The 25,695-nt window shown below is 44.4% G+C and overlaps 1 protein-coding gene across 1 annotated transcript; it reads left to right on the forward strand.

Moving 5' to 3' along the window:
• The first annotated feature begins 343 nt into the window (after positions 1–343).
• Positions 344–25,695, forward strand: LOC132998634 (mothers against decapentaplegic homolog 6-like). Its single transcript, XM_061068362.1, has 4 exons — positions 344–1,538; positions 4,408–4,464; positions 4,925–5,002; positions 24,664–25,695. Exons 1-4 carry the CDS (start codon positions 791–793, stop codon positions 25,314–25,316), a joined length of 1,536 nt encoding a protein of 511 aa, XP_060924345.1. The 5' UTR covers positions 344–790; the 3' UTR covers positions 25,317–25,695.

Below are 25,695 nucleotides of genomic sequence, written 5' to 3' on the forward strand. Positions count from 1 at the left end.
GTGGAGATACAGAAATAAATGTTTACCATAAGGCACATTCATATGCAAAATAACCCAATTAATCAATTAATCAATTCACATTCATCTCCTGCTTATTACTATATCTTGTATATTTTGTATGAAGTTAAATTCCCTTCAACAAGCAAATGTGTGTTTCCCTGGAGTTTAATTTTGAAAACCAGTCGACTCTGTGCTACTGTGTCTGACTTGACAGTGAGTGTGTGTGTGTGTGTGTGTGTGTGTGTGTGTGTGTGTGTGTGTGTGTGTGTGTGTGTGTGTGTGTGTGTGTGTGTGTCTGCAGAGGACACAGTGCAGAGCGGAGTGACTCCAGCTCTGTCTCTAACACAACTCCTCAGCTCCCGGGACTTTTGGCACCGGAGCCCCGGACCAGCTCCGCTTCATCCCCGGGCTCTGCAGCCGGAGAGAGGCTTCCACCAGCCGGGCACAGACCTCCAGGGTTTCACCGGTGTGAGGATTAACTTTCCCGGGGGGTGAAGGAGGGATTGTACTCGCGGCTCATAGGAAAGGGAAACTCTGCAGAAGTTGTCGGTGCTGCTGAGTTTCTGATGCGCTTGGAACCGATTACGCGTCCCTGGAGCTCCGGCGATGGTCGGTGGGTCGTGCTGGCGGGGGTTGATGGCCCAGTAAGGGGGTCTGCGGTGGGATTGAACCGGTCCTGAGCCTTCTCCTTCCTTCATGACTGCATCTCACCTTCTCATGCTGCAGGGGAGCATCTCTGGAGACCCGGACGGGAGCGACAGGACGCATCCGGAGCTGCCGAGGCGCTCGCATGTTTAAGTCCAAACGCTCGGGTCTTGTACGGCGACTCTGGAGAAGCCGTCTGGTCACGGAGGGCGACGGGGGGCGGGATGGAGGCAGGAGAGCTGAGGGGGTCCGGAGCGGTGCGAGACCCCCGGGGGGGAAGCCGTTGTCCCTGGGACTCACCGGGACCGAGGCCGGGGACCTGACGGACCGGGGGGACGCGGAGGAGGAGCAGCAGCCGGACCACGGTGCCATGTGCGCCCGGGAGCGCAGGGGCTCCGGACCGGGACACAGGGGGTCTCCAGCGGGACACAGGGGGTCTCCAGCGGGACCGGAGGGGGACAGCAGGACGGTGACGTGCTGTGTGTTCGGGGAATGGGATCTCCGGCCCCGGAGCCCTTGCTGGGCCCCGAGGAGGAAGGACAGAGGGTCGCCTTGTCAGTGCGCACCGAGGCATGCCGGCCCGGAGGATGAGCTGGCCGGCATCGCGCACGGTTTCCTGAAGAGACTCAAGGAGAGGTCCCTGGAGGCCCTGGCCAAGGCTGTGGACGCCAAGGGGGGGCTGCCCAGCGAGTGCGTGATGGTGCCGGGCACCGAGCTGCTGCTGGGGTCGCACCCGGTCGCCCCCCAGCTGCTCCTGGGGAAGCTGTACCGCTGGAGCGACCTGCAGGTCTCAGCCCAACTCAAACCACTGAGCCACTGCCAGAGCTTCGGAGCAGGAGACGGCTCCAAGGTCTGCTGCAACCCCTATCACTACAGCCGCTTGTGTGGGCCAGGTAAGGAACTAGGGTCCAACCCGGGGGTCCTGACTCTCCTGAGACATGTTCCCCTCAGAAAAGACTTGAAAACTTTGAGTAAATATGATATCCAGTTGTCAAATTACACCAAATTACGCATCACTCATGTTAAACCATCTCATATTGTCTCATGACACCAGGTGAACGACCCTGCACACACACACACACACACACAAACACACACACACACACACACACACACACACACACACACACACACACACACAACATGTTCTGAAGTTGAAGTGCGTCATGATCTGAGTTTACATACATGAAGATTTATGACCCATACGTTAACAAAGGATTGGTAATTCCCAATATATCAGCTGGTTGTTTGTTTCCCTGCAGCTACACAATCCTGTTGTTGTTATTGCAGTTACAACACACACACACACACACACACACACACACACACACACACAAACCCATCAGGTTCACTGATGATGAGGTCGTGTATTTATTGAACTCATGACACCGAAACTCCTGAGGACACACGACGTCACTGATGCTGCACTCTGTAATCATCTTTTCATATTTATTTTTTTTACAGTCAGTCAAACAATACTTTGATTTCCTCTGCACATTCCAAACTCATTACACACACGCACATTTAAATCTGCGTAAAAAAAACTTTTGCAGCTTCCCACATCATCCGATTGAAGGTCGCTCTCAAGTTGCACTTAGGCTCTTTTTTCTCTCTGACAAGGAGGTCCTCCTCTTGTTATTTAGGTGAAGGAGTGCCGATAATATACAGTTTGCTTAGTGCTGGCGCCAGACTGACTCGCTGGGTATCTGACTGACTGAGGACTCCGGCAATTACTGGCTCTGCTCTTAAAGGGGCCGCAGCCACAAACCCATGTCCACCGAGGCCTGGAGGCACTGGGAGCTGAGAACTGATCCTGGAGCAGCAGCAGCAGCACTGAGCCTGCGAAGGGAAATGTCCCAAATGTGGAAGAAGCACGTTGACAGTGTGCAGTTGTGTTTGTTAAAAGAAGGAGCACAGTGAATGAGGAAGGGACTGAACTTGCAGACGCAGGTTAGAGGAGATATGATGGTGATTTATACCCATGAGATAAACAGGATAAGTTTGTTGTTCGTAAGGAAAGATGGGCTGCACCTAGGGCTGCAAAGGGGCGGAAAGTTTCCGGTAAATTTCCGGAAACTTTGGCATTGCATTAGTGTTTTTTTAACATACTTTTTTCTCATCTTATTCTACAGAACAATGCCACGTGCACTCTCTCATGTGTGGAGACATTTCACCCCATCCAATGTAGAAGGAAAGGCTGTGTACATTTGCAAATACTGAGCAAAGACCTATGTTAAGAATGACACAACGATGCAGAAGCATATAGTCAAGTGCACAAAGTTTCCTCAGGGCTCAAATCAGCCTATGACACAACAAAAGGTTAATATTTATGTCTGTATTTGACAAGGTTAATACAGTTAGTATAAATTATCCACAACATTTCCAGTTTATTCCCGTTAATTCCCGTTAATTCCCGTTAATTCCCGTTAATTCCCATGGAAAGTTTCCAACTTTGAATATTCCCGGAATTTTGCAACCCTAGCTGCACCCACTCAAAAAACACAGACAGCAGGACCTACGTGTCAAATATAAAGCTCTACATCGAGCACAACATTGAGGCCTTGTCCACTCTACTGTGGATTTTAATTTTTTTACGGATATTTTACCCGGCGTTCTTAAAAAACATTCACTCTACACAACAATGACGCAAAAACAACTACAAAAGCAGATTGTCCAGCAATGGTCTGTCAATGGTAGATGACTTATTTAAGAAAGTGTTAACCCAGGTGACGCAGAAGTTTGTTCCTGATTTTATTTTGAGAAAGAAGATTTAATTATTTGTTGGGTTGAATTCTTGTCTGTTGTCACCACTGCAGTACTTATATTTGCGTCTTATTGCTCAGAACTTTTATTTTTCAACACAAGTTATAGGACGGCACTCGGAAGAGAGCATTACTCCACCGAGGCCAAACCGCCCCCAACATGATTGTCTAGTTCTTATAGTAGAAAGATGAAGTGGTCCGATAAACCGATAAAGCATAGATAAAGAAAGTGATCCATATCTGTACTAACTTCTTGTTCTTCCCTGACCTTAGCGCCCTGTCTCTACCAAGTTTAGTGATAATTGGTTTTATACTTTTTGCGTGATCCTGCTAACAAATACACAAACAAATAACTCAACAAACATACGGGTGAAAACATAGATTTATATATAAAGACTAGATGTCTCGTTCGACGGAGCCGGACGTCACCACATGGCGGCCATCTTGCCAGAGGTTGCTCGCTCAACTATAACATTGTGTTGGTAAATAACCATAACTTGCTCAATTTTCCACCGATTTTGAAATGGTCTGGTTTGTTATAAACATCAGAGATGTAGTTATGACACTGCATAAATTATAAAAATTTTTAGAAAATAACATAATTATTCATAAGTATGATGTGGTATATCTACATCTCTGACGTTTATAACAAACCAAACCGAAAATTGAGCAAGTTATGGTTATTTACCACTACCAACACAATGTTATGGGTTAGCGAGCAACCTCTGGCAAGATGGCCGCCATGTGGTGACGTCCGGCTCCGTCGAACGAGACATCTAGTCTTTATATATGTCTATGAGTGAAAACATAACCTCCATTGTGGAGGTGTGAACTGACTCTGCAGTGACTTTGTATGAACTTTTCACATCTGCTGCTTTCTGTCGGTTTCTGAAGCTTCCACACAGAAACTAAAACCAAGTGGACATGATCGGTCAAGTTGTTTTTTGCGGATAATTCCACACAGCCTTTATTTTAACCTTCATTCCTGTTGTATTTCCAGAATCACCTCCTCCTCCCTACTCCCTGTCCCGCTCAGACGAACAACACAAGCCACTGGGTGAGTTTGGAAAAAAGAAGAAGAAGAAAAAAAAAATAAAAAGGCCACCGCATTATAAACCAGGGTGGCGTCAACATTGTATTTTTAGACTGGAAACACAGATTAACAGTGAAAAGCTGCTTGTGCTGAAAGTGACACAGAGTGAGTCGTCCTTCCTTCAGAGCACGACATGGAGTTAATAACAGGGAGGCTCTGTTCAGCATGTGGAGACACTGTTATTCTCATTATTGATCAATCTGACAAAAATGTAATAATGGCTCATATCTTAAAATGTCATAAGATTCTGTAGATGCCTTCAATTAGCATTTTTTTCTAGTTCCCACAACTGTTTCTAATCATATAAATCTTAGAAATAAGTCAATAAATGTAAAAACTACAGAAGGTGTGTGATTTTCTGCTGGATAAACACGCAAATTACCCGTTGAGTCATAATCTGGATCTTTTTTTCTACCTTCCCCAGACTCCACTCTGTCTTACACTGAAACTGTCGCCCCCCCCACCTCCAGTCCGCCTCACATCATGCCAAGAGACTACACAGGTGAGTCACATGCACTCCGTGACCAGGAGCATGTATGACGCTGCACCTGGATGTGTGTGTGTTCCTGAAGGAGGAACCGCTTTTCCAGAGTTGTACAAGTGTGTGTGTGTGTGTGTGTGTGTGTGTGTGTGTGTACGTGAACACACAGCGTGCATCCTCTTTGAATGTTTATAGAAAAGAGTGAATTGCATTAGCTGGTGTGATTATGCTTTGCTTTCCTTCTTATTTTCCAAGGCTGTTAAGACAACTGAAAACTCTTCTGCATAACGCGTGGATTGTGAGGGAGGCATGGGGGGGGGGGGGGGGGGCTCGGTGGGGGGGTCTGGGGTCTCTCACTGTCGAGATGGCACGGCCGTGGAGCCTTTCTCGCCCCTCTAGGTTTTCTCTCCACTGCAAAAAAAAAAACATTTTTTCTCTGCGATGAAGCTGCAATAAGATCCCTGTGCATACTCCCAATCCCCCTCCGCCTCTCCAGCCACCCATCCCCCTCTTTCCCTCTTTCTTCCCTCAAATCCCTCCATTCCTCTCGGCAATTGAGCAGTGGAAAGAGACTGGCATTTTTGGGGGCGGGGGAGCCGAGCGACTCTGATGAGGCGGAGGTGTAGAGTTTTGTGTGCGTGTGTATATCTGGGTGGGGGTGTGTTGGGGGGGGGGGGGCTGAGTTGGGACAGGAAACAGCCCCCTCTAGATGATGAAACTGGAGCTTTATTTGTTTACGTGCCTGGGTCGGGTGGAGAGGTGCTTGTAGCGTCAGAAGAAACCCACAAACCCACCGGACCCGGCCTCCCCAGGCTCACTTGTGGATTGTGTTGAAAGGCGAACGGGCACCGATTGAGTGTGTGTTGTGTTGCCGCTGCTCGGGAGAAGCCGACGTGTTGATGTGTGGAGTTGTCATGTACCAGTGTGTTTAGAGTGAGGCTGTAAGCAGCATTTTAGAAATACTTAAGTCACAAAGTCACTTTCAGAGGATTTCCCGTGTTTTCCTTATTCACTGAACTTATAATTCCTGGGCTTTTTAATTCACATTCATTAACAACAATATCAACTGTTTCAGAGTCTTTTCCACACTGTCAGCGCTGAAACCTGCAGTTCTCTTATACTTTTTTCGATTAGAAGTGTTCACATGAAGTATATTGAGTCTTAAAATACCTTTAAAAATCCTTAAAATAACCCAAAACAAATACAGTCTCCTTCAAGTAGCAGAGAACAGCCTTGTGAGCAGCTCAGTGAGTGTAGTCTCCTGTCAACCTGTAGATAGCCGCCATTGTTGTTGTTTCTGGCAGATGCTCAATACATTAAGTGCACATGAGCAAAGTAATCTGTGACTTCATAGTTGTGACACACATCTGCACAGAAAGGGACGTTTCTTTAGAAAATGTGCACAAGGCGTTTGTAAAAAATCTACATTTTATTGAATTCGTACTTTGTTTGCATGTGGACGAGAGACACAAAGCCAGAGAATCAGGATCCGTGTGGACTGAGAATAAAACAGGAAACTGGAGTTTTAGCTGCGGCTGATCGTGTGAAGAGGCCGTGCGTGTGAACCAGAGGCGTGAGGTGAATAATCAGCATCTACTTTTTAGGAAAAATAAGGAATTCTATCATTGCGTACAGACTTTACAGACTTTTTTTAGTCTAAACAAGTCTGCCTATGCAAGTACTATGAAGGTGTTTGGAAGCTTTGTTTAAAAATCATGAAGTCCGTTCAGTCAAGGTCACCAGTCGCTCGGCAGTGTTGTGATTTCGAGTCTTTCCGAGCTCAGAGCAGTGAGACGGAGGACACGTCCTATTGTTTACCCCGGTGAAATGAGTGGAAATAGATCAGCCTTCTTACAAGATGTTGCGTGTGGAGCGCTGGGTGAGTCTGGGTGTGTGCGTGTCTGTGTGCGTGTGTGCGTGTGTGTGTGTGTGTGTGTGTGTGTGTGTGGTCTCTGATCCCCTGCCCCCCACGCCGGAACACTGGAGCCGAGAGCTGGAGCCGAGAGAGAGCGTGAGTGGGAGCGAGACTTGGCTAAACGGAGGCAGCCAAGAAATCTGCATGCAGCTTTTGTTGTTTAACTCTGACAGGTTATGAAACTCACGGCACCGGGAGAATGAGGGGAAATAAGCTGAGCACGAAGCTTATTTCAACATGTATCAAAGAATCGACTGCGGCTTTAAACCCCCTTTGTGCTGGTTAGATCTTTCAAGAGTGTAAATGAGTCTTTTTGTGTGCAGATGATCCTCTGGCACATCATCCAAAGCCTGTGATGTTTTCTTTTTGAACAAATACAAGCATTGAACATGTGCTGCGGCGCTTTAACATCTTCTTTTTTGTTGTATTATTCATTTAAAGCTCTGTACCCTTAGCTTAAAGGAGAAAAAAAAAAGTCTGCACGAGGGTGTGGTCCATACATACCTCTGCCCCGGCTCCTTTATCATTCAATCAGTTAGCGTTCCCTTTAAACTGCAGCAGAAAGCTCTGAAGAGGGGAAACGTCGGCTGGAAGGAAAGTAGACTTATATCTACTCGGACCTTCCCTGTGTGACTCCAGCAAAACACGTCATTCACTTGCATGTTGTTAGTGTGTGTGTGTGTGTGTGTGTGGGTGTGTGTGTGTGTGTGTGTGTGTGTGTGTGTGTGTGTGTGTGTGTGTGTGTGTGTGTGTGTGTGTGTGTGTTTGTAACAAGGAGAGAGACAGGGAGGAATTTCTATCTGACTTAGTGATAAGATCGTCTCAGAGTACTGGCATAGGGGTGCTATCAGGACAAACACGCGCACACACACACACTCACACACACACACACATCCACACACACACACACACACACACACACGCTCTTGTCTTACTGCCTTTGTGGAGACCAGTCATTGACATACCTAATCCTAACCATCACAACACTGACCCTTTCCCTAAACTTGATTTTAACCAGTAAACAAATTCCTCCTAATCCTCAAACTGCCGATCGAATGTGTGGGGTCCAGCGTCTCGGTCCCTGCAGAGCTGGCACAACCTCAACACAGTGGGGCGACGGTTTTTTGGACCCCACAAATATTGTGGAGCAAGGCCACACACACACACACTCGCATGCAAACACGTAAGCTGCTTTTCAGACACGCAATGGACTCTGCAGTTGATTTCAGTTACTTTCTGCGAACTTTCTTTGCCTGGCCTCCGTAGAAATTCAGGAGAATCTGATGTGAGAACCCAGCACTTGATCCCCCAACGGATTCATGTGCGAAAAGGCAAACTTGCGGGTAAACTCGGTGACCAATTCTCCGGATTTTACCCTCAGGTCATGTTTGAAGAAGGCTATACTCACCAATCACATGATTGGCTGTAAGGGAGGAAGTATTCTCCTCTAGCTTCATAATTGAGGTATAAGTAGAAGTTACATGTTTGCTGTTTACCGTATTTGACTTTGCTTGTGTTGCCTTCTTTCTAAATACACATTTTTTGGAGCATCTCCATTATTTCCTACCACTGCCCTTCCTTCTGCATATTATTCTCTTCTGGTTACAGCACAGGAATAACCTCTAATCATTACCAGCGTTCGCCAGTGTTCCTGTGGCGCAGTTGGCCAGTTGGTATTGGACATGATATTTGGCTCGGTCATTTTATTTAACGGGTCACATACTTTCCAGCTAATTTAGCGAAATTACTAGGATATATTTCTAAGTAAAGCCTTTTACTAATTAAATGAAAAGGGAAAAGGAGGAAAATGCTGGACGTTAAAGTTGTTAAGTGCCCGCCCATATTAGTCAAGGAAAAACAGGACATTACGTAGGAAAGATTTAATAAAATAGTGTTAATATCCAAAATTCTTCAGTTTGAATTACACAGAAAATGTGCCAGACTCTTTCCTTACAGGTCAGATATATGTGTTCATGTTATGTTAATGAAACATACTTGTTTTTTCTTACAAAACATATAAGGAGCACGGTCATAATTACTAAAATAAAAGCACTTTCTCAATTTCCATTACATCAGTAACAGTCACAGCCAAACACCAGTGTTCTTTCATGAATTTATTATCCTTACATTGCAATAACATCCATGAACTTAATGAATTTTGAGAAAGTCCACAGCTCCTCACGATCAATACTGTAGTTCCTGTAAAGACTGAAAATAACATCAGCCTGAAAGATGCATCAATTATTTACCCAAACATGCTAAGTGCTAACATGCCAAGTGCATGCTACATAGTAATGCTATATGTTGACTTTTGAAAAGGCTAACATTTGCATACTAAAAGGCTAAATGGTGCATTGCTAATTGTCACTTTATGCTAACGTCCCTTAGTTGTTGAACTACAGGTTAACATATCATCAGGTATGCTAGCATGTTAGCATAACATCAGCAGACCTTTAAAGCAGCCTGCAGCTTAGCGTGATGAAAGCAGCGCTAAGCCGAGTGTGACATGTAGATCTGAGTCCGATGCAGCGTTCGCATCACGTCAGCAGCATGTGAAGACATGTGATGTGTTGTTATGACACATGCGTGTTCACACTTCATTATATGATGCTGTCATCACCCCACATAGAGGAAGAAGAAGCATAAATCAGCAGTACGGCATCAGCACTTTTATTAGCAAGTTGAATTATATGAAGACAATTACGTTTTTATCTTTGAAAAAAAATGGTTGGGCAACGGAAACTTAAAATAGTGGAATTTTTACAATTTGACAGTTTTCTCCTCAACCAGTTGGTTATAGTTCCCATTTATTTGCTCTGTCGATCAATACCAGTTTGACATTGTTGTGACCACAGTTGCTTCCATGACTTGTATCCACCCAGGAACCTGTTCTTGACCAGGGTTACATTCATTATTGTCTGCACTCGACAGATCATATTTATCGTATGCAAGCATTCAAATTCATGCAGACTTTTAAAGGTGTTTCAGAGATAAACTCCGGAATGTCTGGACACTTGGGTCTTTCTCTGGAGTTTACCTTTCACATATGAAGCACACAGCAGGAGACTCTCCCCTCAGACGAGTTCACAACAACACAGAAATCTCCAGAGGGTTCAGATGAGCGCCGGTGCAGCAGAGGCAGCGGCGTCATCAACACGTCCACTCGCTCGCGGTGAATCCTCCTGAGGACCTCCTGCTGTGTTCTCACTCATGCTCATTTGGATTCTGAGTTATTACTGGGGCAGGAGAAACTCTGGAGAAAGTATGAAGTCTCTCACTTGGACATTTGCTTTGGAGAATGTAAGGAGACTATCCGGAGTTCAGTGGATGACAGTAGACATTTCTAGTGTTTTCCAGTGGCATTAAATTAATCGTAAAGGAATAATAGTCGATAAGGACGATGCCAAAGAGTCAGTGATGTCCTTGTCATCTTTTGTCCAACGTTTGTCCACCTTGTCGTCATTAGGCTCGGGGCTTTTGAACATGTGGAAACAGGTAGAGCAATAACACTTAGTGGACATTAGTGACGGCGTGGATGCAGTGAATTAAGACAAGAGGTCTGCTCCCTCCTTGCCCTCAGTAATCATATTTTGGTGGCTTGTTTGCTTAAGCAGAGCAAGGTATCAGCCAAACATCCTGTCTCAAAGCCCTGTCTGCACCCGCTGCAGCATTAACCCTATGAATCGGCCCTTTGACTGATGGGGCACGGCCCAGGAATGTTGGGAAATTGGGAAGGTGAGGGGGAGTGTAGGGTCTCGGAGTGAGGGAGGTGGGAGGCGGGGGATAAGGGGGTCCGACTCTGGAGAGTGACACCTGATACATGTTTGAACATATCGCCGTTAATACTTAAGAAACGCGGAGCTGAGCCGACATTCTTGGATGTTTGGGAGACTCTTTTAAGAGTTGGACTGAGAGCGTGTGAAGCCTCCCAGGTCAGGCCAGGTTGACACAGTGGGGAAAAGATTTGTAAATCATCTACGGAGACTCTGAGGTAAAGATTTGAGGCACAGAAGCATGAATATTGGACGAGACACCTTTGCAGAAATGCAGGAAATCATTCCAATAGTGCGTCAAAGAAATGAGACGCTGAAAAACAATGCAAAGACACATTCTGCTTCGTCCAGAGAGAACCAATGTGTGTGTGTGTCTGGACGGGTCCTCACAGGGACTCGAACCTCCGGCCTGTTCACTCGCACATGTACAACACTTGCTCTTATGCCTGACTGAGACACATTAGACTATGGAATTCAACATCAAGTGCCGGCCCATTAACCATTTGCCATTTCCTCAAATATTTTCCATCACGGCTCGTTTTCTCCTTCGAGCAGCGCGGGTCGCCGACGAGAGCACAACTCACTCAGAACTCTTTCATGTCAGGATTTCTTTTTTAAACACGTTTTTGGCCCAATGCCAGAATGTTAACACTGTTATTAAAACCATGTCCCCAAGAATTTACAGAGTTCATAGACAATTTGCCGTAGTAAATACATTTGGACAGAAATGTTTAAGTTTTCTATTAAGTTAATGAAGGATTGTTGTTACAAGACATAAAATGTTGATATCAAATACATTAGTGAAATGTTCATTGAACCTTTTTCATTTTTTTACCCCCCAAATATCCAACTTAAATACAGCATCTGCTCATTTTGACTACAATGTTTATTTAGTCACTGTATTCTAACAGTAACTTCTTCTCCACACACATTCATTTACAATATTTACAATCTCCAATTAAGGCCTATGTACTCAACAATGTGAAAGCCAATGAACAACATGACTCAAGGCCTGTGTAGGAGATAAGAAAGTTCCTCTTAAAATCACCACTTCTTAGAGAACTGATTAATACTTAGAAATTAATTAGCAACTTCATTGACTAAATAAATCATCGGAACAATAGTTATCTTATCATATCATCATTTCATGCACTTTTAACAACGTTTGTGTATTCGTGTCGTGTTACTTTATGAAATAAAAAAACCACATGGTTCTTTTAGTGTTAATTAATTAACAGGACTTGTGGTCGATACGGAAAAAACTGCTGTAACTTAAATCAGGAAATAAAACTTGATTATCTTAAAATTATTTTAAACCTGTAGAGAAGTGAGGAGGCAGATAGAAGCTTAATGAGGCTTTAATGTTGAAGTTCTGTCAGTGCAGGTCCATGTCAGAAAGATGGTTTCTGTGACTGTAGCTTTTAGCTCAACATGTAGACTTCTAAAATACTTCTCCTCCAAGATCATAACGTGTGTAGAGCAGCAGATTATTGACGGAGCAGGGAGTGAAATCTGATATCGTCATCCAACATAAAATGCAGAAATGAAAGAAAAATGCAGAGGGACATATTGATTTTGTTTCTAGGATCCAAAGTTTGTTCAAATTGCAATATCTCCAAGTTCATGTATTTCACAAAGTGTTACACATCCATAGAAATACTGATCATGAAGTAAAAGTTGTCTTTTATAGTTGCAAATAGCAGTAATGTTTTTTACTAGCTTTGCCCTTTGCTCTTCATCTTTATTCTTGTCTTACTCAAGCCCACTTTTACTGATTCACTTCCTCAGTGTCAGTTTTACTTCTGTTCTCGTGGATGATCTAAATATTCCTAGTTGTCTAAAAAAATTCCCTCAGTTTAGCCTCAACTGTTTACTCACTCCTTTGCTCCTTTTCTTTCTCTCTTCCTCCCTCTCGCTGTTATTTGCTCCCTCTCTCTTTCAGCCCATGTTGTCAGCCCATCACAATTTAAAATAAGGTTTAAATTACAGGACTGGCTGTGGCTTTCCGTTGTTCCCTCAGAGTTTTTGCCAGCTCGCAATTTGGCTTTTAATGGAATGCTGCCATGCTGCTGAACCTAAAGATTCTTTGCAGATGTCGACAGGCTCTGAGTCTCTGAAATGAAGGAAACTGTCGCCCGTGCTTGGGAGCTCGCAGAATTAGGACTAAGGTTTATTTGAGGAAAGCAACATTTCAAGGCGTTTTTTGGGGCGATGTAGCTGCTGTTGTCATAGTGAGAACAAGCGTGTGATTGTGAGCTGAGAATGATATTGGAAACCACATTGACAGTAAAACACATCCAGTGCTTAAGCTTCAGTCTCTGAGTTTGATGAGAAATATAAGGACGTAAATGTTTATAGTGCTTTTTTTTGTTCATGTTTGAAATGTATAGATTCTTTACATGAAAATAAATACATTTTCAATAAAGCTGATACATTTTTTTATAGAATCTTTTGTTAAATGCTAATCTAGACGCTTTTAGAAACAGTAATTTTTCACATTCATGTTAGCATTAATGTTCCGGATGACTTGGAGATAGACACAAGACTCACTATCTAGGTTTACAGTGAAATTATTGTCCGAGTAGTTTGAGTTATTGCACTTAAATCACTTGATTTTATTTCAATGATGAGCCATTTGTTGCCGTGACTAAACTCCTGTCCGTGGTTCCTGCTTGTCCTTGAATGGCTGCAGACATGGGCTCGCTTGTATTCATGCTGGACTAGGGGGTATGCATACTCAGACACATTCCATAGATAATATAGAGTAATGATTACTTCTGGACAGCAAGAAGAAGCGCTCTTTTGTTTGTTGTATTTGGCTGAACATCTCTATACGCTCGCTCCATGTGCCGTTGGCATGTTGAGGTCAGTTCAGACCTTCACTCAGGTCACACGGATCCTTGAGAACTTAGGCAGAGGATGATGCTCATGTCACATGGAATAAGGCAAACACACAAACCATACATTTTGCGACGACTGTTTATGTTAAAATTACATAAATGTAAGTTTTAACTATTGCTACTTAGCCGATGTGAGCATGAGAAGATTTACTTACCAATATATTACAAACGTTCCAAGTTTCAGCATCAAATTTATTTCCGTTATCCTCCAAAGGTCCAGCTGCGGAAAACAACACCAACTCAAACACTTGCATTTCTGTAATTTCTGTCACTTATCTGCTTGTACGATTAGCATGCTAACCAGCTAGCCCCAGACCAGCCTCCCAATGTAATCACTGACTAATCACTGCTTTCAGTCATGCACAACTCCAGACTTTCTCCTGAAATTCCCTGAATGGGTTGCTCGACGTTCTGCAGAGTTTCTGATACCAGCTCACTAAAAACCCTGGAGAATGTCTGATTGAGCCCATGTGAGAGGACAGTAGGATTATTTCTGCAGAATTCACCGTGTTGATGATGATTGTGACACGGATGCAAAACTGGACCCAGAAAATCTACGATTGCGTTCTTCATATGTGGAAGACAACTTGTGGAAGAGAAAATCCGGAATCAATTGTGAGAACATTCGCCGGAGTTAATGCGTGAAAACGGCTTCTGATAGTTTAAGAGTCAAAGCAGTTTCGAGTCGGCCCGAGGTGATCTAGACGTAGATCACCTCGGAGCGAATTGATAAATGGAAATTGTTGTAAATGGTAAATGTGCTCATTCAAAATGTGTTTGCACATTCTACTTATTCCCAGTCACCCAGTTCTTGTGTCCCACTGTGTGAGTAATGTATAGGGATTGTGCATTGTGTAGCCAGCCGACATATTTCTTTATCAGTGCGTCTACACTTGAGATTCACATAATTCCCCCCAAATTAGATTTTAGGATGGAATTTCATAATTTCTTCGCTGTGGAACAAATTAATCTATTCCAGCAATAAACATGTTTAATTGTGTTGTGAGGGGTGAAGGCCGTATAGTCGAATCATGTGAGGCTCAATGAGAGACTTGTCAACTTGACCCCTGTTACTGGCTGAGCGAGGGGAGGAAGTGTCGAGGAAAAGGGCCTGTCCAGGAATGTGTTGGGAGGGGAGACTTGTTAACTACTGAGCTCGGCTTCTCTGTGTCTGCTTTTGTCTTCCTATTCACATTCAAATCATAATTCTCTTCAGTCACTTGTGCAAAACTCAAGGCCAGTTATTCTGAAAGACACAATAAATCCATATTTCTCCACGAAGCTGTGAAATATCTTCGTCAAACCCCAGCGTTTCTCTCTGTGGCAGCGTCACGATACCTGTACTTGTGTCTCTGGGGGAATCTGTGAGTACAAACACGGCTTTGTGCTTTTCTGTACCTCTTGAAAAATGTGACCACATGTATGTGGGCCTGCACCACATGAACCGTGATTGAGCCGCTGGAAAAAATAGCACTAATGTTCTCCTTATCAAACTGCGCTCGATAGTTTATCTCGTCCTAATCTAGAAAAACTATTTCCAGTGCAAACTTTTAACTTTGATGTGATTGTTTTCACCGCTCGCCGTCACAAATTAAGTACAGTAGGAAAGATTAGTTACATGAGGCGGAGACGGAAACTCAGCAATCGATCGCACAATCTGCGTGAACACTGTTGCTACAACAGTGAGGTTGAGAGAGAAACTCTATAAATCAGCTCATACTGTCGCCGCTGTGACACCTTAATGTCCTGTAAAAGTTTAACTTAGGCTTCAGTCCAAACCTCATCCTGTAAAGTTTGTTAAGTTGAGCTAAAATCAGTTGAAAATGTTGCCCTGAAACTAAACCTACTAAGGAAATCAAAATCAGCATCATGGAGTTTAAAGTTCGAGACCACCCACAGTAACACAATCACAATCAGCCTGCACCAATCAGTCAGCGCACTCGGATTTACTCACATGTTGGATTGGAACATTTAAAAATATGTTTTTCTTCTAATCTATTATTCATATTTCTTAATAACTTAATTTATGTGTGTTAACCACTTAATTACCCTTTATCTATTCATCTTTTGTAGGAACAAATGTAGAATCTCCGCAAATATGCCAATAGTGTTTATTTTCACTCACAAAATAAAAGCACAATGGAACATAATCTATTTAGGTTATAATTAGGGCTGTAACGATTCTCAAACCAAAGCCAAAATCGCGGTCCAGTCGTCCACGGTTTCGGTTTCGGTTTGCGATACGCGAAGATGGAACCGTAACTTGTCTCCCTGCACAAACCCACTTGTGCCACAGTCAAATCAATCAATCAATCAAATTTTGTTTGTATAGCTCACATTCACAAATAACAATTCGTCTCATAGGGCTTTAACATGGTGTGACATCCTCTGTCCTTAACCCTCAACAAGAGTAAGGAAAAACTACTAAAAACCCTTTTAACAGGTAAAAATATGTAGAAACCTCAGAGACACATGTGAGGATCTGTCTCCCAGGACGGACACAAGTGCAACAGATGTCAAGTGTAAGAAAACATCATCGGGATTAAAGTTTTTAGCAGCATCGATGAGGGGAAACATTTTTGAAGGATAACTTCAATACTATATGTCAAGCAGTCCTGCTGCATCATAGTCTCTGGTCAGCAGCAAGATCACGATCCAGCATCAGGACCAGATCCACTATAGTCCACAGTCATTGTCCACTGCCGCTAGTTAGGATCCGTCATCAGCCGCTGCAGCAGCAGTTGCTTCCAGAGCAATGAGTTTGGAGTTCGGATAGAGTCCTTCACCTTTACGAAAGTGTGTTGTTGGCGCTCGGGAGATGACAGGAGGAAATCATCCGATGAATAGTTTAATCCCTGTTGAGTTTCCCTGGAGGTGTCGGCCGGTTTTTGCCCGATTTGACCATCGATGGTACCGTGAACATATTGTATATCGGAACGCTGTTGTTACTGGAGACACCTGTTACTGGTTATTCTTCTTTACATAGTTTTATGTGAAGTCAAGTCCAACATGTTCTTTACTGTTCTGCTCTTTATGCCCCAAATGTTTTTTTTTTAATAAAAGCCATAAATTTCCCCCCAACTAAGCTGTGGCTCAAAAACCGAGGTCCGAACCCAACCATGGATTCAGAGCATCGTTACAGCTCTTGTTATAATCTCTACATCGTTAGTTTTTATTATGAAAGTGACAACATCGGTCTCCAGCAACTGTTTCACAAGAGTTTGGAGAATTTGTTCGGCTTTAACCTTGAAACCTGAGTGAAAACATTTTTAAAAGTTTGGATTTCCAGTGTTTTATGTCCTCAATTACAACATTATTACTATTACTACCGTGTTGGCTGATGATTTGAGACATGACAGCAGAGTCGTGCAGGATGCAATGATGTATGCAAAACCTGAGACATTCCTTGGCTTGAGTCGTCTGGCTCTTTGAAGTCGCAGCAGAAATGCAGGAAACCGGTCACTTTCTCTCTTCCTCTCGGAGCGGCTTTCTGAGCTGCCTCCGAGCTCGTCTTCCTCGGAATTTTACAAGGGCACACAGTAACTTTCCTGTGGCTCGGTTTGCCACGCAGGTTGAAGGAATGTGGCCGGCTGATTGTATGAAATAATGGATTTGTGTTATTAAACAAGAAGCAGAGAACGTTGTGTAGTTGCACTGCTACCGCTACGTCCATGCTCATACGTTATATTATATTATATATTATTTATTATAATGATAAAGCACTGTGATTGGTGTGTGGATACCTTTTGATTGACAGCTAGCGCGGTCCAATGGGTGCAGGTCTCAGGTGTACATGGGCGTGCAGTGCATAGACATATATAAAGACTAGATGTCTCGTCTGCGTTGCCGGCCAACGTAGCCGGACGTCACCACATGGCGGCCATCTTGCTAGGGGGCAGCTCGCTCACCCATAACATTGTATTGGTAAATAACCATAACTTACTCAATTTTCAACCGATTTTGAAATGGTCTGGTTTGTTATAGAGGTGAGAGATGTTATGACACTGCATAAATTATTACATTTTTTTTAGAAAATAACATAATTATTCATAAGTATGGAGTGTCATATCTACATCTCTGACGTTTATAACAAACCAGACCGTTTCAAAATCGGTTGAAAATTGAGCAAGTTATGGTTATTTACCACTACCAACACAATGTTATGGGTGAGCGAGCTGCCCCCTAGCAAGATGGCCGCCATGTGGTGACGTCCGGCTCCGTCGAACGAGACATCTAGTCTTTATATATGTCTATGGTGCAGTGTCATCAAGCTCTCACGCAGCCCCACCCCACGTCTCCAAATATGGTTACTTGCGGTTTCCAAAAGCCAAGATGGCCCCGGACAAACCTAAAGACTTCAAACCAAAAGTTCACAAACAGGTTTAAGTCACGGTGGGTTGACACTTGGGCAAGAAGTGTATTTTTTATGAAAGAAAGTTTCTAAGGCGTCTGGAAAGTTGGTGAATCTCGTTCCAAAGGCACAAACCCGTGTAAACGCCTCGATGGGGAAACTCCTCTCCTGACCAATCACGTAGCTTGACTCAGTCGGTGGCAGACATTTGCTTCTGTTGCAGTCCAGCCAAAACGAGGATGAAGGAAGAAGTGTGTGTGTGTGTGTGTTTGAGCGTGTACGTGTGTGAGTGAGAGTTTACATGTTTGTGAGCGAGAGCCCCGGTGTGTAAAGGCCGTGTCTGGCGATAACACAGCCCTCTGATGGCGGAGATAGTCAAGACGCCAGCTTAAATGTGGCTTGCAGGATTGAAGTTTCCCTGTAATGATAGTTGTCTCAAACAACACTGAACCTTCCATTTGCCAGCGGGGGAGGGAGGGAGGGAGGGAGGGGAGGGAGAGGGAGAGGGGGGGTTCTTTTTTATTCCCTCATTTTGTTTTATTTCTACTTTTTTTTGGAGCTTTGGGAGGAAATTTGAGGAAGTTGAATCAAAACAAAGCATCTTAGCAGCGACCGACAATGGTCAGTAGCTGAATTCTATCCTCCCTTCTCGTCCCTCTGCTCCGTCCCCCCCCACTCCCGACACTCCTCCGTCCACTCTCTCCCCATCCCACCCGCTTCTCTCAGCACAGTGGAAGAGTCTAATAACTGGAGGGGAATCTAATCCTTGGCACTGGATGAAAGACGAGGGTCTCCCTCCCTCCCTCTCTTTCTCACAGTCTCTTTCTCTCCCTTCATTTTTTCCATGGATGCTGGTTATGCTTGGCAGGTTCTCTCCCTCTCCCTCTCGCTCTCGCTCTCTCCCCCTCTCATTTCCCGCTCCAACCTTCACTCTCTTTTTCTCTCTCTCTCTCTCTCTCCCTCTCTCTCTTTTACTCTCTACTTTTCCTTTCTTCCTCTGTGCAGGTTCAGGTTAGCAGGAGGAAGTCTGCACCGCTCTACCTGGGCAGGGAGGAATAATTAGTTTGAGAAGTTTGCATTTTGCTTTTCAAACTGAGAATGTTTGATGAGAACATATGAAGCTACAAACAGTCGTCTGATACCTTAAAATCCACGTTCCAGCATCTGCAGAGATAACTGATGATCATCTTGTACCTTGTGTGTTATTTCATACAAAGAAAGTGTAAGAAAAGACAAGTTAAACGCACAGAGGCGCTCTTCAAATTGTTGTTTCTGCACTTTGGTTAAACGCACAACATTCAACTTCAGAAGAGGTGGCAGCTAGGTTTTGTTATCTTTGCACAGATCCACGTTAGCTGTTTTACATACGTTCTCATTTTAAAACTGTGTTGTAATGATACCAGCTCCAAATCTGTAATAATACGCCTCCATAGTTAGGGCTATGGTCAAATATACAAAAAATGGTGAACCTTCACATCCGATCTGTGCGAGAAAAGACCCAAATAAATATGTTGAGGCAAATCGTAGCGTGGATACGTGTGGAGCTAAACTTTGGTGAACTTTGACCTGCCATATTTGCTTATTTGTCTCAATGCCCTAACAACTGAAGAAGCAAATCACGTGACTATTCACGTACACCGGCCTTCTGCGTCTACACAAGAGGCAGATTGTCTTCTCTCCAGTTGGTTGCTTGGTTACAGAAAATACTTCGAATGAGGAGCAACGATGGTGAAAAGGTAGAGGAGGGATTTCTCTTTTTGGACGGACGACAAGGTGGAACTGTTACTGACAGTAAATGTCACCAACACTTTGAATAGTTTGACTAATACGAACCAATAAGGAAGCAAATGCTGGTGACCGCCTCATGATTTGACCGTTTGTACTATAATGCAGCCCCACAGTATTTTATTTTTTTAAATGGAGCCAGTAGTGTTTTCAAACTTTACCTTTTAAGGTGCTGGAAAACTGATGCTTTTTAATTGGATTTAATTTAGATTTAGCCTCAGACAGACACAAGACTGATCTCTGCTCTTTTAAATATACATATTCAGCTGTAACAGGGAGACAAATCAAAGAGGAGGAAAAAGGAAAGATGAGTTGTGTTGTCTTGGTTTAAAGTCCGAACTGTCTGTGGAGAGCCGGAAGAAAACTGAATGTCCGACCCCTGAACTTTGATTATTTATTTATCTGTTTTCTGTTCCTCCTGTTTTTCCACCTGGATAACAACACAACAGCGTGGTGTTTAAAGTGTGTGCATTAGGATGAGATTGGCACTAAAAGACAGTGATTTTGAAACGAAATAACAAAGACTACTTATCTAATTGGTAAACAGGACTGTTAAATGGTGGTCGGCTTAAATGCTTGCAGGACGCTGTAATTGCTGCCAGCCTCCGTACAGATGCACGTTCACACACAGTTTCTCTCCCGACTTCCTTCTCTCGAACGTAAACATGCTGATAACCTCCAGTTTGAACCCGTCTATACAAATTCCATTGAAGAAGTGGGTTGCTCACCCGCTCTTTCCTCCTTCCTCCTTCCTCCTCCTCCTCCTCCTCCTCCTCCTCTTCTCTTGTCATCCTCACACAAAATCATTATACCTTGAGTTGGATGATGGCCAGGCTGAGCATGATGACACTAAGGTCTGTGCCAGAAACATCAAGTGTGACATGCGGTTCCACTCGGGCCGTCAAACACAGGCCGGAAATCAAGAGTGAGTGTTTCTCACTGTAGTAGGAAGAAAGAAAAATCAACTACAACACTGTGGTGCTGATGCTGAATATGAAATTGAAGATTTTAACATTTTAAGAGTCTGAATTCACTCTGAAAAAGAGGTTTAAAAACAAAAAGTGTTTAAAACAAAAGCAGAAATTGAATTGAGCGGAACCGGAATAACTCAGATTGAACAAAAGAGTAAATATCACAGCACAGTTACAGTCCAAGATGTGAATTTCTTGTTCCAAATTAAAGTTTTCTGGGACTTTTTTCCAGATAAGTGGTGCATTAAAACTCCCCATCATTTTACTTTGCTCTCCCTCTCTTTCTCTCTCTCCCTCTCTCTCTCTCTCTCTCTCTCTCTCTCTCGCCGTCTCTCTGTTTGCATTATACATTGTGCGCTCTATGAATTATTCTTAAAACGTCATAAACTCAAAAGCCAGGGTTTGATACTTTATCCTTACGCGGCATCATTCATTACCCGAGAAATTAAAGTGCACCGTGTCTTAAAAAACAACCCAAAAAGTCCCGGTTTGTTTTATGTCTTCTTTGGGAATTAATCTGATCATGAGCTCATAAAGTCTCCCTGTGTTTCCCCCAGACATGTTTGTGTTGCCTTATTACAGGGAAGAGCACAGCTTGTTAAAGTGTGTGTGAGTGTGTGTGTGTGTGTGTGTGTGTGTGCAGGAGAGAGAGAGAGAGAGAGAGAGAGAGAGAGAGAGAGAGAGAGAGAGAGAGATCCTGCTAGCTGAGCAGCCAGCTCTCTTATTGGAGAGCTGTAAAAACTCCAGACCGCAGGAGTTGCCAGCCTGGAATTCACTAATGACACACGTGGGCCTCAGATGAGAAGTGCAATTTTGTGTGTGTGTGTGTGTGTGTGTGTGTGTGTGTGTGTGTGAGTGTGTTATAGCCATACTGTTTGGATCTGAAGGCCCAATTTGTGTGTGTGTACGTGTGCATTTGTGGGGCCCTATCTCATCATCTACTGTGTGTGTGTGACTGCTTGTCTCCTCCTACATGTCCTCCCCTCCTCTTCCTCCTCCTCCTCCTCTTCCTCCTCCTCCTCCTCCTCCTCCTCCTCTTCCTCCTCACCCCGTACACCCCTCCCACCCTCTACCCTGTCGCCCTGGAACGAAAATGGCGGCTGTGCAAACAAAACACACCTAGGCTATAATCTCAGTCCTGGTTTCACCCAAAAGCAGCTTGTCGATGGCGGAAGGGCCACGGCCATGTTGGCCCCTGGCGGATGAAGGTGGGGGTGGGGGGGGGGGAATGAAAGGAATGGGGCCACAGGCACATGGGTCTTTAAATCCTCTGTGTCAATAGAGTCTCTGGAGCAAAATAATGGCATCACTCTGTGTGGGAGTTAATGTGAGCTGATAGCATGAAGGCCGGGGGGTCAAGGGTTCATGGGCTCGCGCTCGGTTGACAGAGAGCTGAATGCTTTCCACCACCATCCGCCCCCCCCCCCCTAACCACCCGCTCCCCCCTCCTCTCTCTTTGCTGCTCTCCACCTCCTCTTCCACCCGCCGTTCTGAAGGAGTGTGATGGAGGGTAGATGGGCGAGGGGGTGTCGGTGAAGGAAGTGGGGTTGATGATCGGTGTTGACGGGTTTTTTCAAAATACACAAACCCCCCCCCGCGCGCGACGGAAGATAAATTACAGGGAGAAGGAGGAGAAGCGAGTGAGGAAAAGCAGCGGATGAGAGAGGAGGACGTGGAGTCGCTGAGTCAGCTCCTCGGTGACGTGAATCATAAACTGAGGAGCAGTGATTACAAGGCACACGAGCGTATAGAGGATCTGTACGGGTGCTATAGGTGAAAGATACAATATCCACTCACTCACTCGCTTCCTGGTTCCTGGTTCCTAACCCTCGTTCCATTCCTCCTCCCTTCGGGGCTGACACGTTGTCAAGTCCATTTGTTCATTTACTTTATCAGGTAGTTTATTTCACAGCGACCATTCACTCAAGAAGTCTCACATATGGATAAGCATTAGAGAAGAAGTAATGCACTGTATGTACGGTGTCTGGTTAAAGCTAACTTTTGTTTTTTGTGGTTTTTAGACTATAACCTTCCACAAAACCATTTTCCCTTCTCAGTACCGATTCTGATATTTGACTTTGTATATGGGCAGACACAGAACTCCATATCATGCAGTTTAACATCTGTATGCTACTAAACTTGTATTGATAATTGTTATAATTGTTCTATGGCCCGGCTCAGGTTAAACCTTATCAAAAACAAATGCCTACAGCAAATACATTTGTTTTATTATTTATTTTGACGGTAATCACTGAAAAAGAAGACAAATAAATGAATATCGGAAGACACAACAATTATTTGTGTGAAAAGAACATTTTTATTAGGGCAAAAACAAATATCCATAAAGAACTTGGCATCGGATTGGTACATTTGCCTCTTTACACTAAAATAAGTAGGTACATGCAGGTCTTTTAAAAGCAGATAAACGCCTCTGCCTTTTTATTTTCATGTTCATCGGCACGAACGCACAGAAGACTTTTCTCATTTTGCCGTCTTGCCAAATTATCGCGTTCATTCGGATGTCACGTTTCCATCACTACCAAGCGGAGCCGGGTCCGAGGATAATCAGGATGGTGCAACCTGAGCGATGGACCAACAACCAGCGACCACATCCAGACTATGATTTCCATTTTGGAAGATGACAACATAACACACATTTACTAACGACAGGAAAAGTGATCGTCATGCTTTTGAGGTTCAGGTGACCAATTTGCTTCGTCTTCATGGAGCTGGTGTGCAAACCGAAACCACATGGCACTGGAGGAACTTTTACCCCATAGGTTCCAAGATGTACAGTTCCTGGAAGTTTTTAAGGAAGAGACCAAATACAAGTTATGAGGGTTTGTCCTCGATTCTGCTTCTTATCTCCAGGTCTACTTGGTCAAAGGTCGTGGGAGGAATCATTCTCTTCTGTCACGTGGAAATAAATTGAAGGCATCGCACAACTTGCTCAATGACTTTGTCTCATTCGTTGTGTTTCATCACTTGTTTGCTCAGAGGTTTTTTTACGAGGAGGTGTTGGACATGCAAAGCATCAAAGAGCAGGACGTCAGCTCGGAGATAGAGTGAACAAATGGGCCGCTCACGTACACTCGGCATGTGTCCCCCTGGTGGAGACAGGAAGCATTTGGTTGTGGTTGTTGAGAAAGAGCTGGACGACAAATGAGAAGCACCAATGGCAAAAGTTAGAGCCAGGATTTCTTTTCTTTGACCATTGAGGAGGTGGAACAGTTAATGAAAGTAGCACAAAGTAAACAGCTTCTACGCTGGATACCCTGGTTCCTGGTTAATACCGGTTGTCGTCTACTGGGTCATGTGATAGGAGCCTGAGGAATCAGAGTCACTAAAAAGACCCAAATCAGCAAGTGGTTCTGTCTACGTCATTGTTTCCAATCGTCTCAGTTTTGCTTGACCGACCAAAACGCAGCCGTGGAGTTTGTAAAGGGGCAGCAGCGTTTTCAAACTTCTCTGTTTTATCGAGTACAGTGGACTTCAGGCGTATCCGTAGCAGAGTTGTAGAAGTTGTGGTAGCTTGGAAGTAGCCTTGCTGCCACATTGTGTTGTAACATGTGGGTTTGTCCTCTGTTTTATTAAGTAATGGGGACGTTTAGCCTAAAGAAACAACGTTTTCCAAGGAATTTGAAGCGGATAATGATTCACCTCATAAATCAGGACACTTGGCTCTGCAGCACATGATCGTTCATTAGCTGTTAATAATTCTAAAACATGTTGGTAATGATATCAGTGATTCTGGCCCTGGTGTTACTTGGTCACAGGCCAAATTCAGACTTTGTGCTATCGTCCCCCCGTAGTGAAAACAGAGGAAAAACTTGAGTGAGCATAAAGACTTCCTCTCCCATCCTCCCTTCCTCCCCCTCCTTACCATAACATTATTCTCCTCCCTTCAAGTGGAATTACTGTCGTGAAAAAAATTAGCGCACTTACCAATGCAAACATTAATTCTCCCACGTCTTTTCTTCCCCTCAGACACTGGTACCTCCCTCGGCTCCTCGACCTCCGGCGGCCATCGCTCCCACTGGTGCAGCGTTGCCTACTGGGAGCAGCGCACTCGGGTGGGTCGCCTCTACCCGGCCTACGAGCCCTCGCTCAGCATCTTCTACGACCTACCTCAGGGCACGGGCCTCTGCCTCGGCCAGCTCCACGCCAACGCCTACCACACCCGCCGCGATGACCCGGGCAGCCACGGCGGGTCGGGCCTACACGGACATCCCATCCACGGGGGCGGAGGGAGCAGCAGCAGCAGCAGCAGCAGCAGCAGTGTGCAACAGATTCGCAGTAAAATCGGTTTCGGCATCGTGCTGAGCCGCGAGCCGGACGGAGTGTGGGTGTACAACCGCAGCCAGCACCCGGTGTTCGTCCACTCGCCCACCCTGGACCCCCCCAGCGCCCGGGGGCTGAGCGTGAAGAGGGTGATGCCGGGCTTCTCCCTCAAGATGTTTGACTATGAACGCTCCGACTGGATGGCTGAGCATGACGTGAAGCCTGAGAGCCAGGAGGGGCCCTGGGACCCCCACAGTGTTCGCATCAGCTTTGCTAAAGGATGGGGGCCATGCTATTCCAGACAGTTCATCACCTCCTGCCCCTGTTGGCTGGAGGTGCTACTAAACAACCACAGATAGCACACAAACACACACACACACACACACACACACACACTCACACGCTCACACGAGGGCTCCTGACCCAGTATCCTAATTGTAATCTACCTAGATTTAATATAAAATTTATATATTATATAAAATATATTATACATGTAAATACTTGAGTCATTTTTACAATGCAATTATTTATGTATAGTGTAATGTGTATATGGACAAAATAAAAAAAGGAACAAGAATATGCACTTTTGATTCTCTATATGCATTACGGATTCTCAGTGTCATTTTGCAGACGTAAACTGTAAAAAAAACAAACAAACCTGGTTTGTGTTCTCATGAGTTAGGAATTCCATCAACATGTATGACATACACACATTCTCAATAAAGTTTTTGTATTAAA

This window comes from Limanda limanda, chromosome 3 (assembly GCF_963576545.1).
Source record: "Limanda limanda chromosome 3, fLimLim1.1, whole genome shotgun sequence".
Classification (NCBI taxonomy): Eukaryota; Metazoa; Chordata; class Actinopteri; order Pleuronectiformes; family Pleuronectidae; genus Limanda; species Limanda limanda.

What these genes read in the sequence shown, in the direction of transcription:
- LOC132998634 (XM_061068362.1), top strand. Translation starts at nt 791, where the DNA reads ATGTTTAAGTCCAAACGCTCGGGTCTTGTACGGCGACTCTGGAGAAGC. An exon ending in CAGCCGCTTGTGTGGGCCAG is followed by an intron (nt 1,539 to 4,407) that starts GTAAGGAACTAG and finishes TTGTATTTCCAG; the next exon opens with AATCACCTCCTCCTCCCTAC. An exon ending in CATGCCAAGAGACTACACAG is followed by an intron (nt 5,003 to 24,663) that starts GTGAGTCACATG and finishes TCTTCCCCTCAG; the next exon opens with ACACTGGTACCTCCCTCGGC.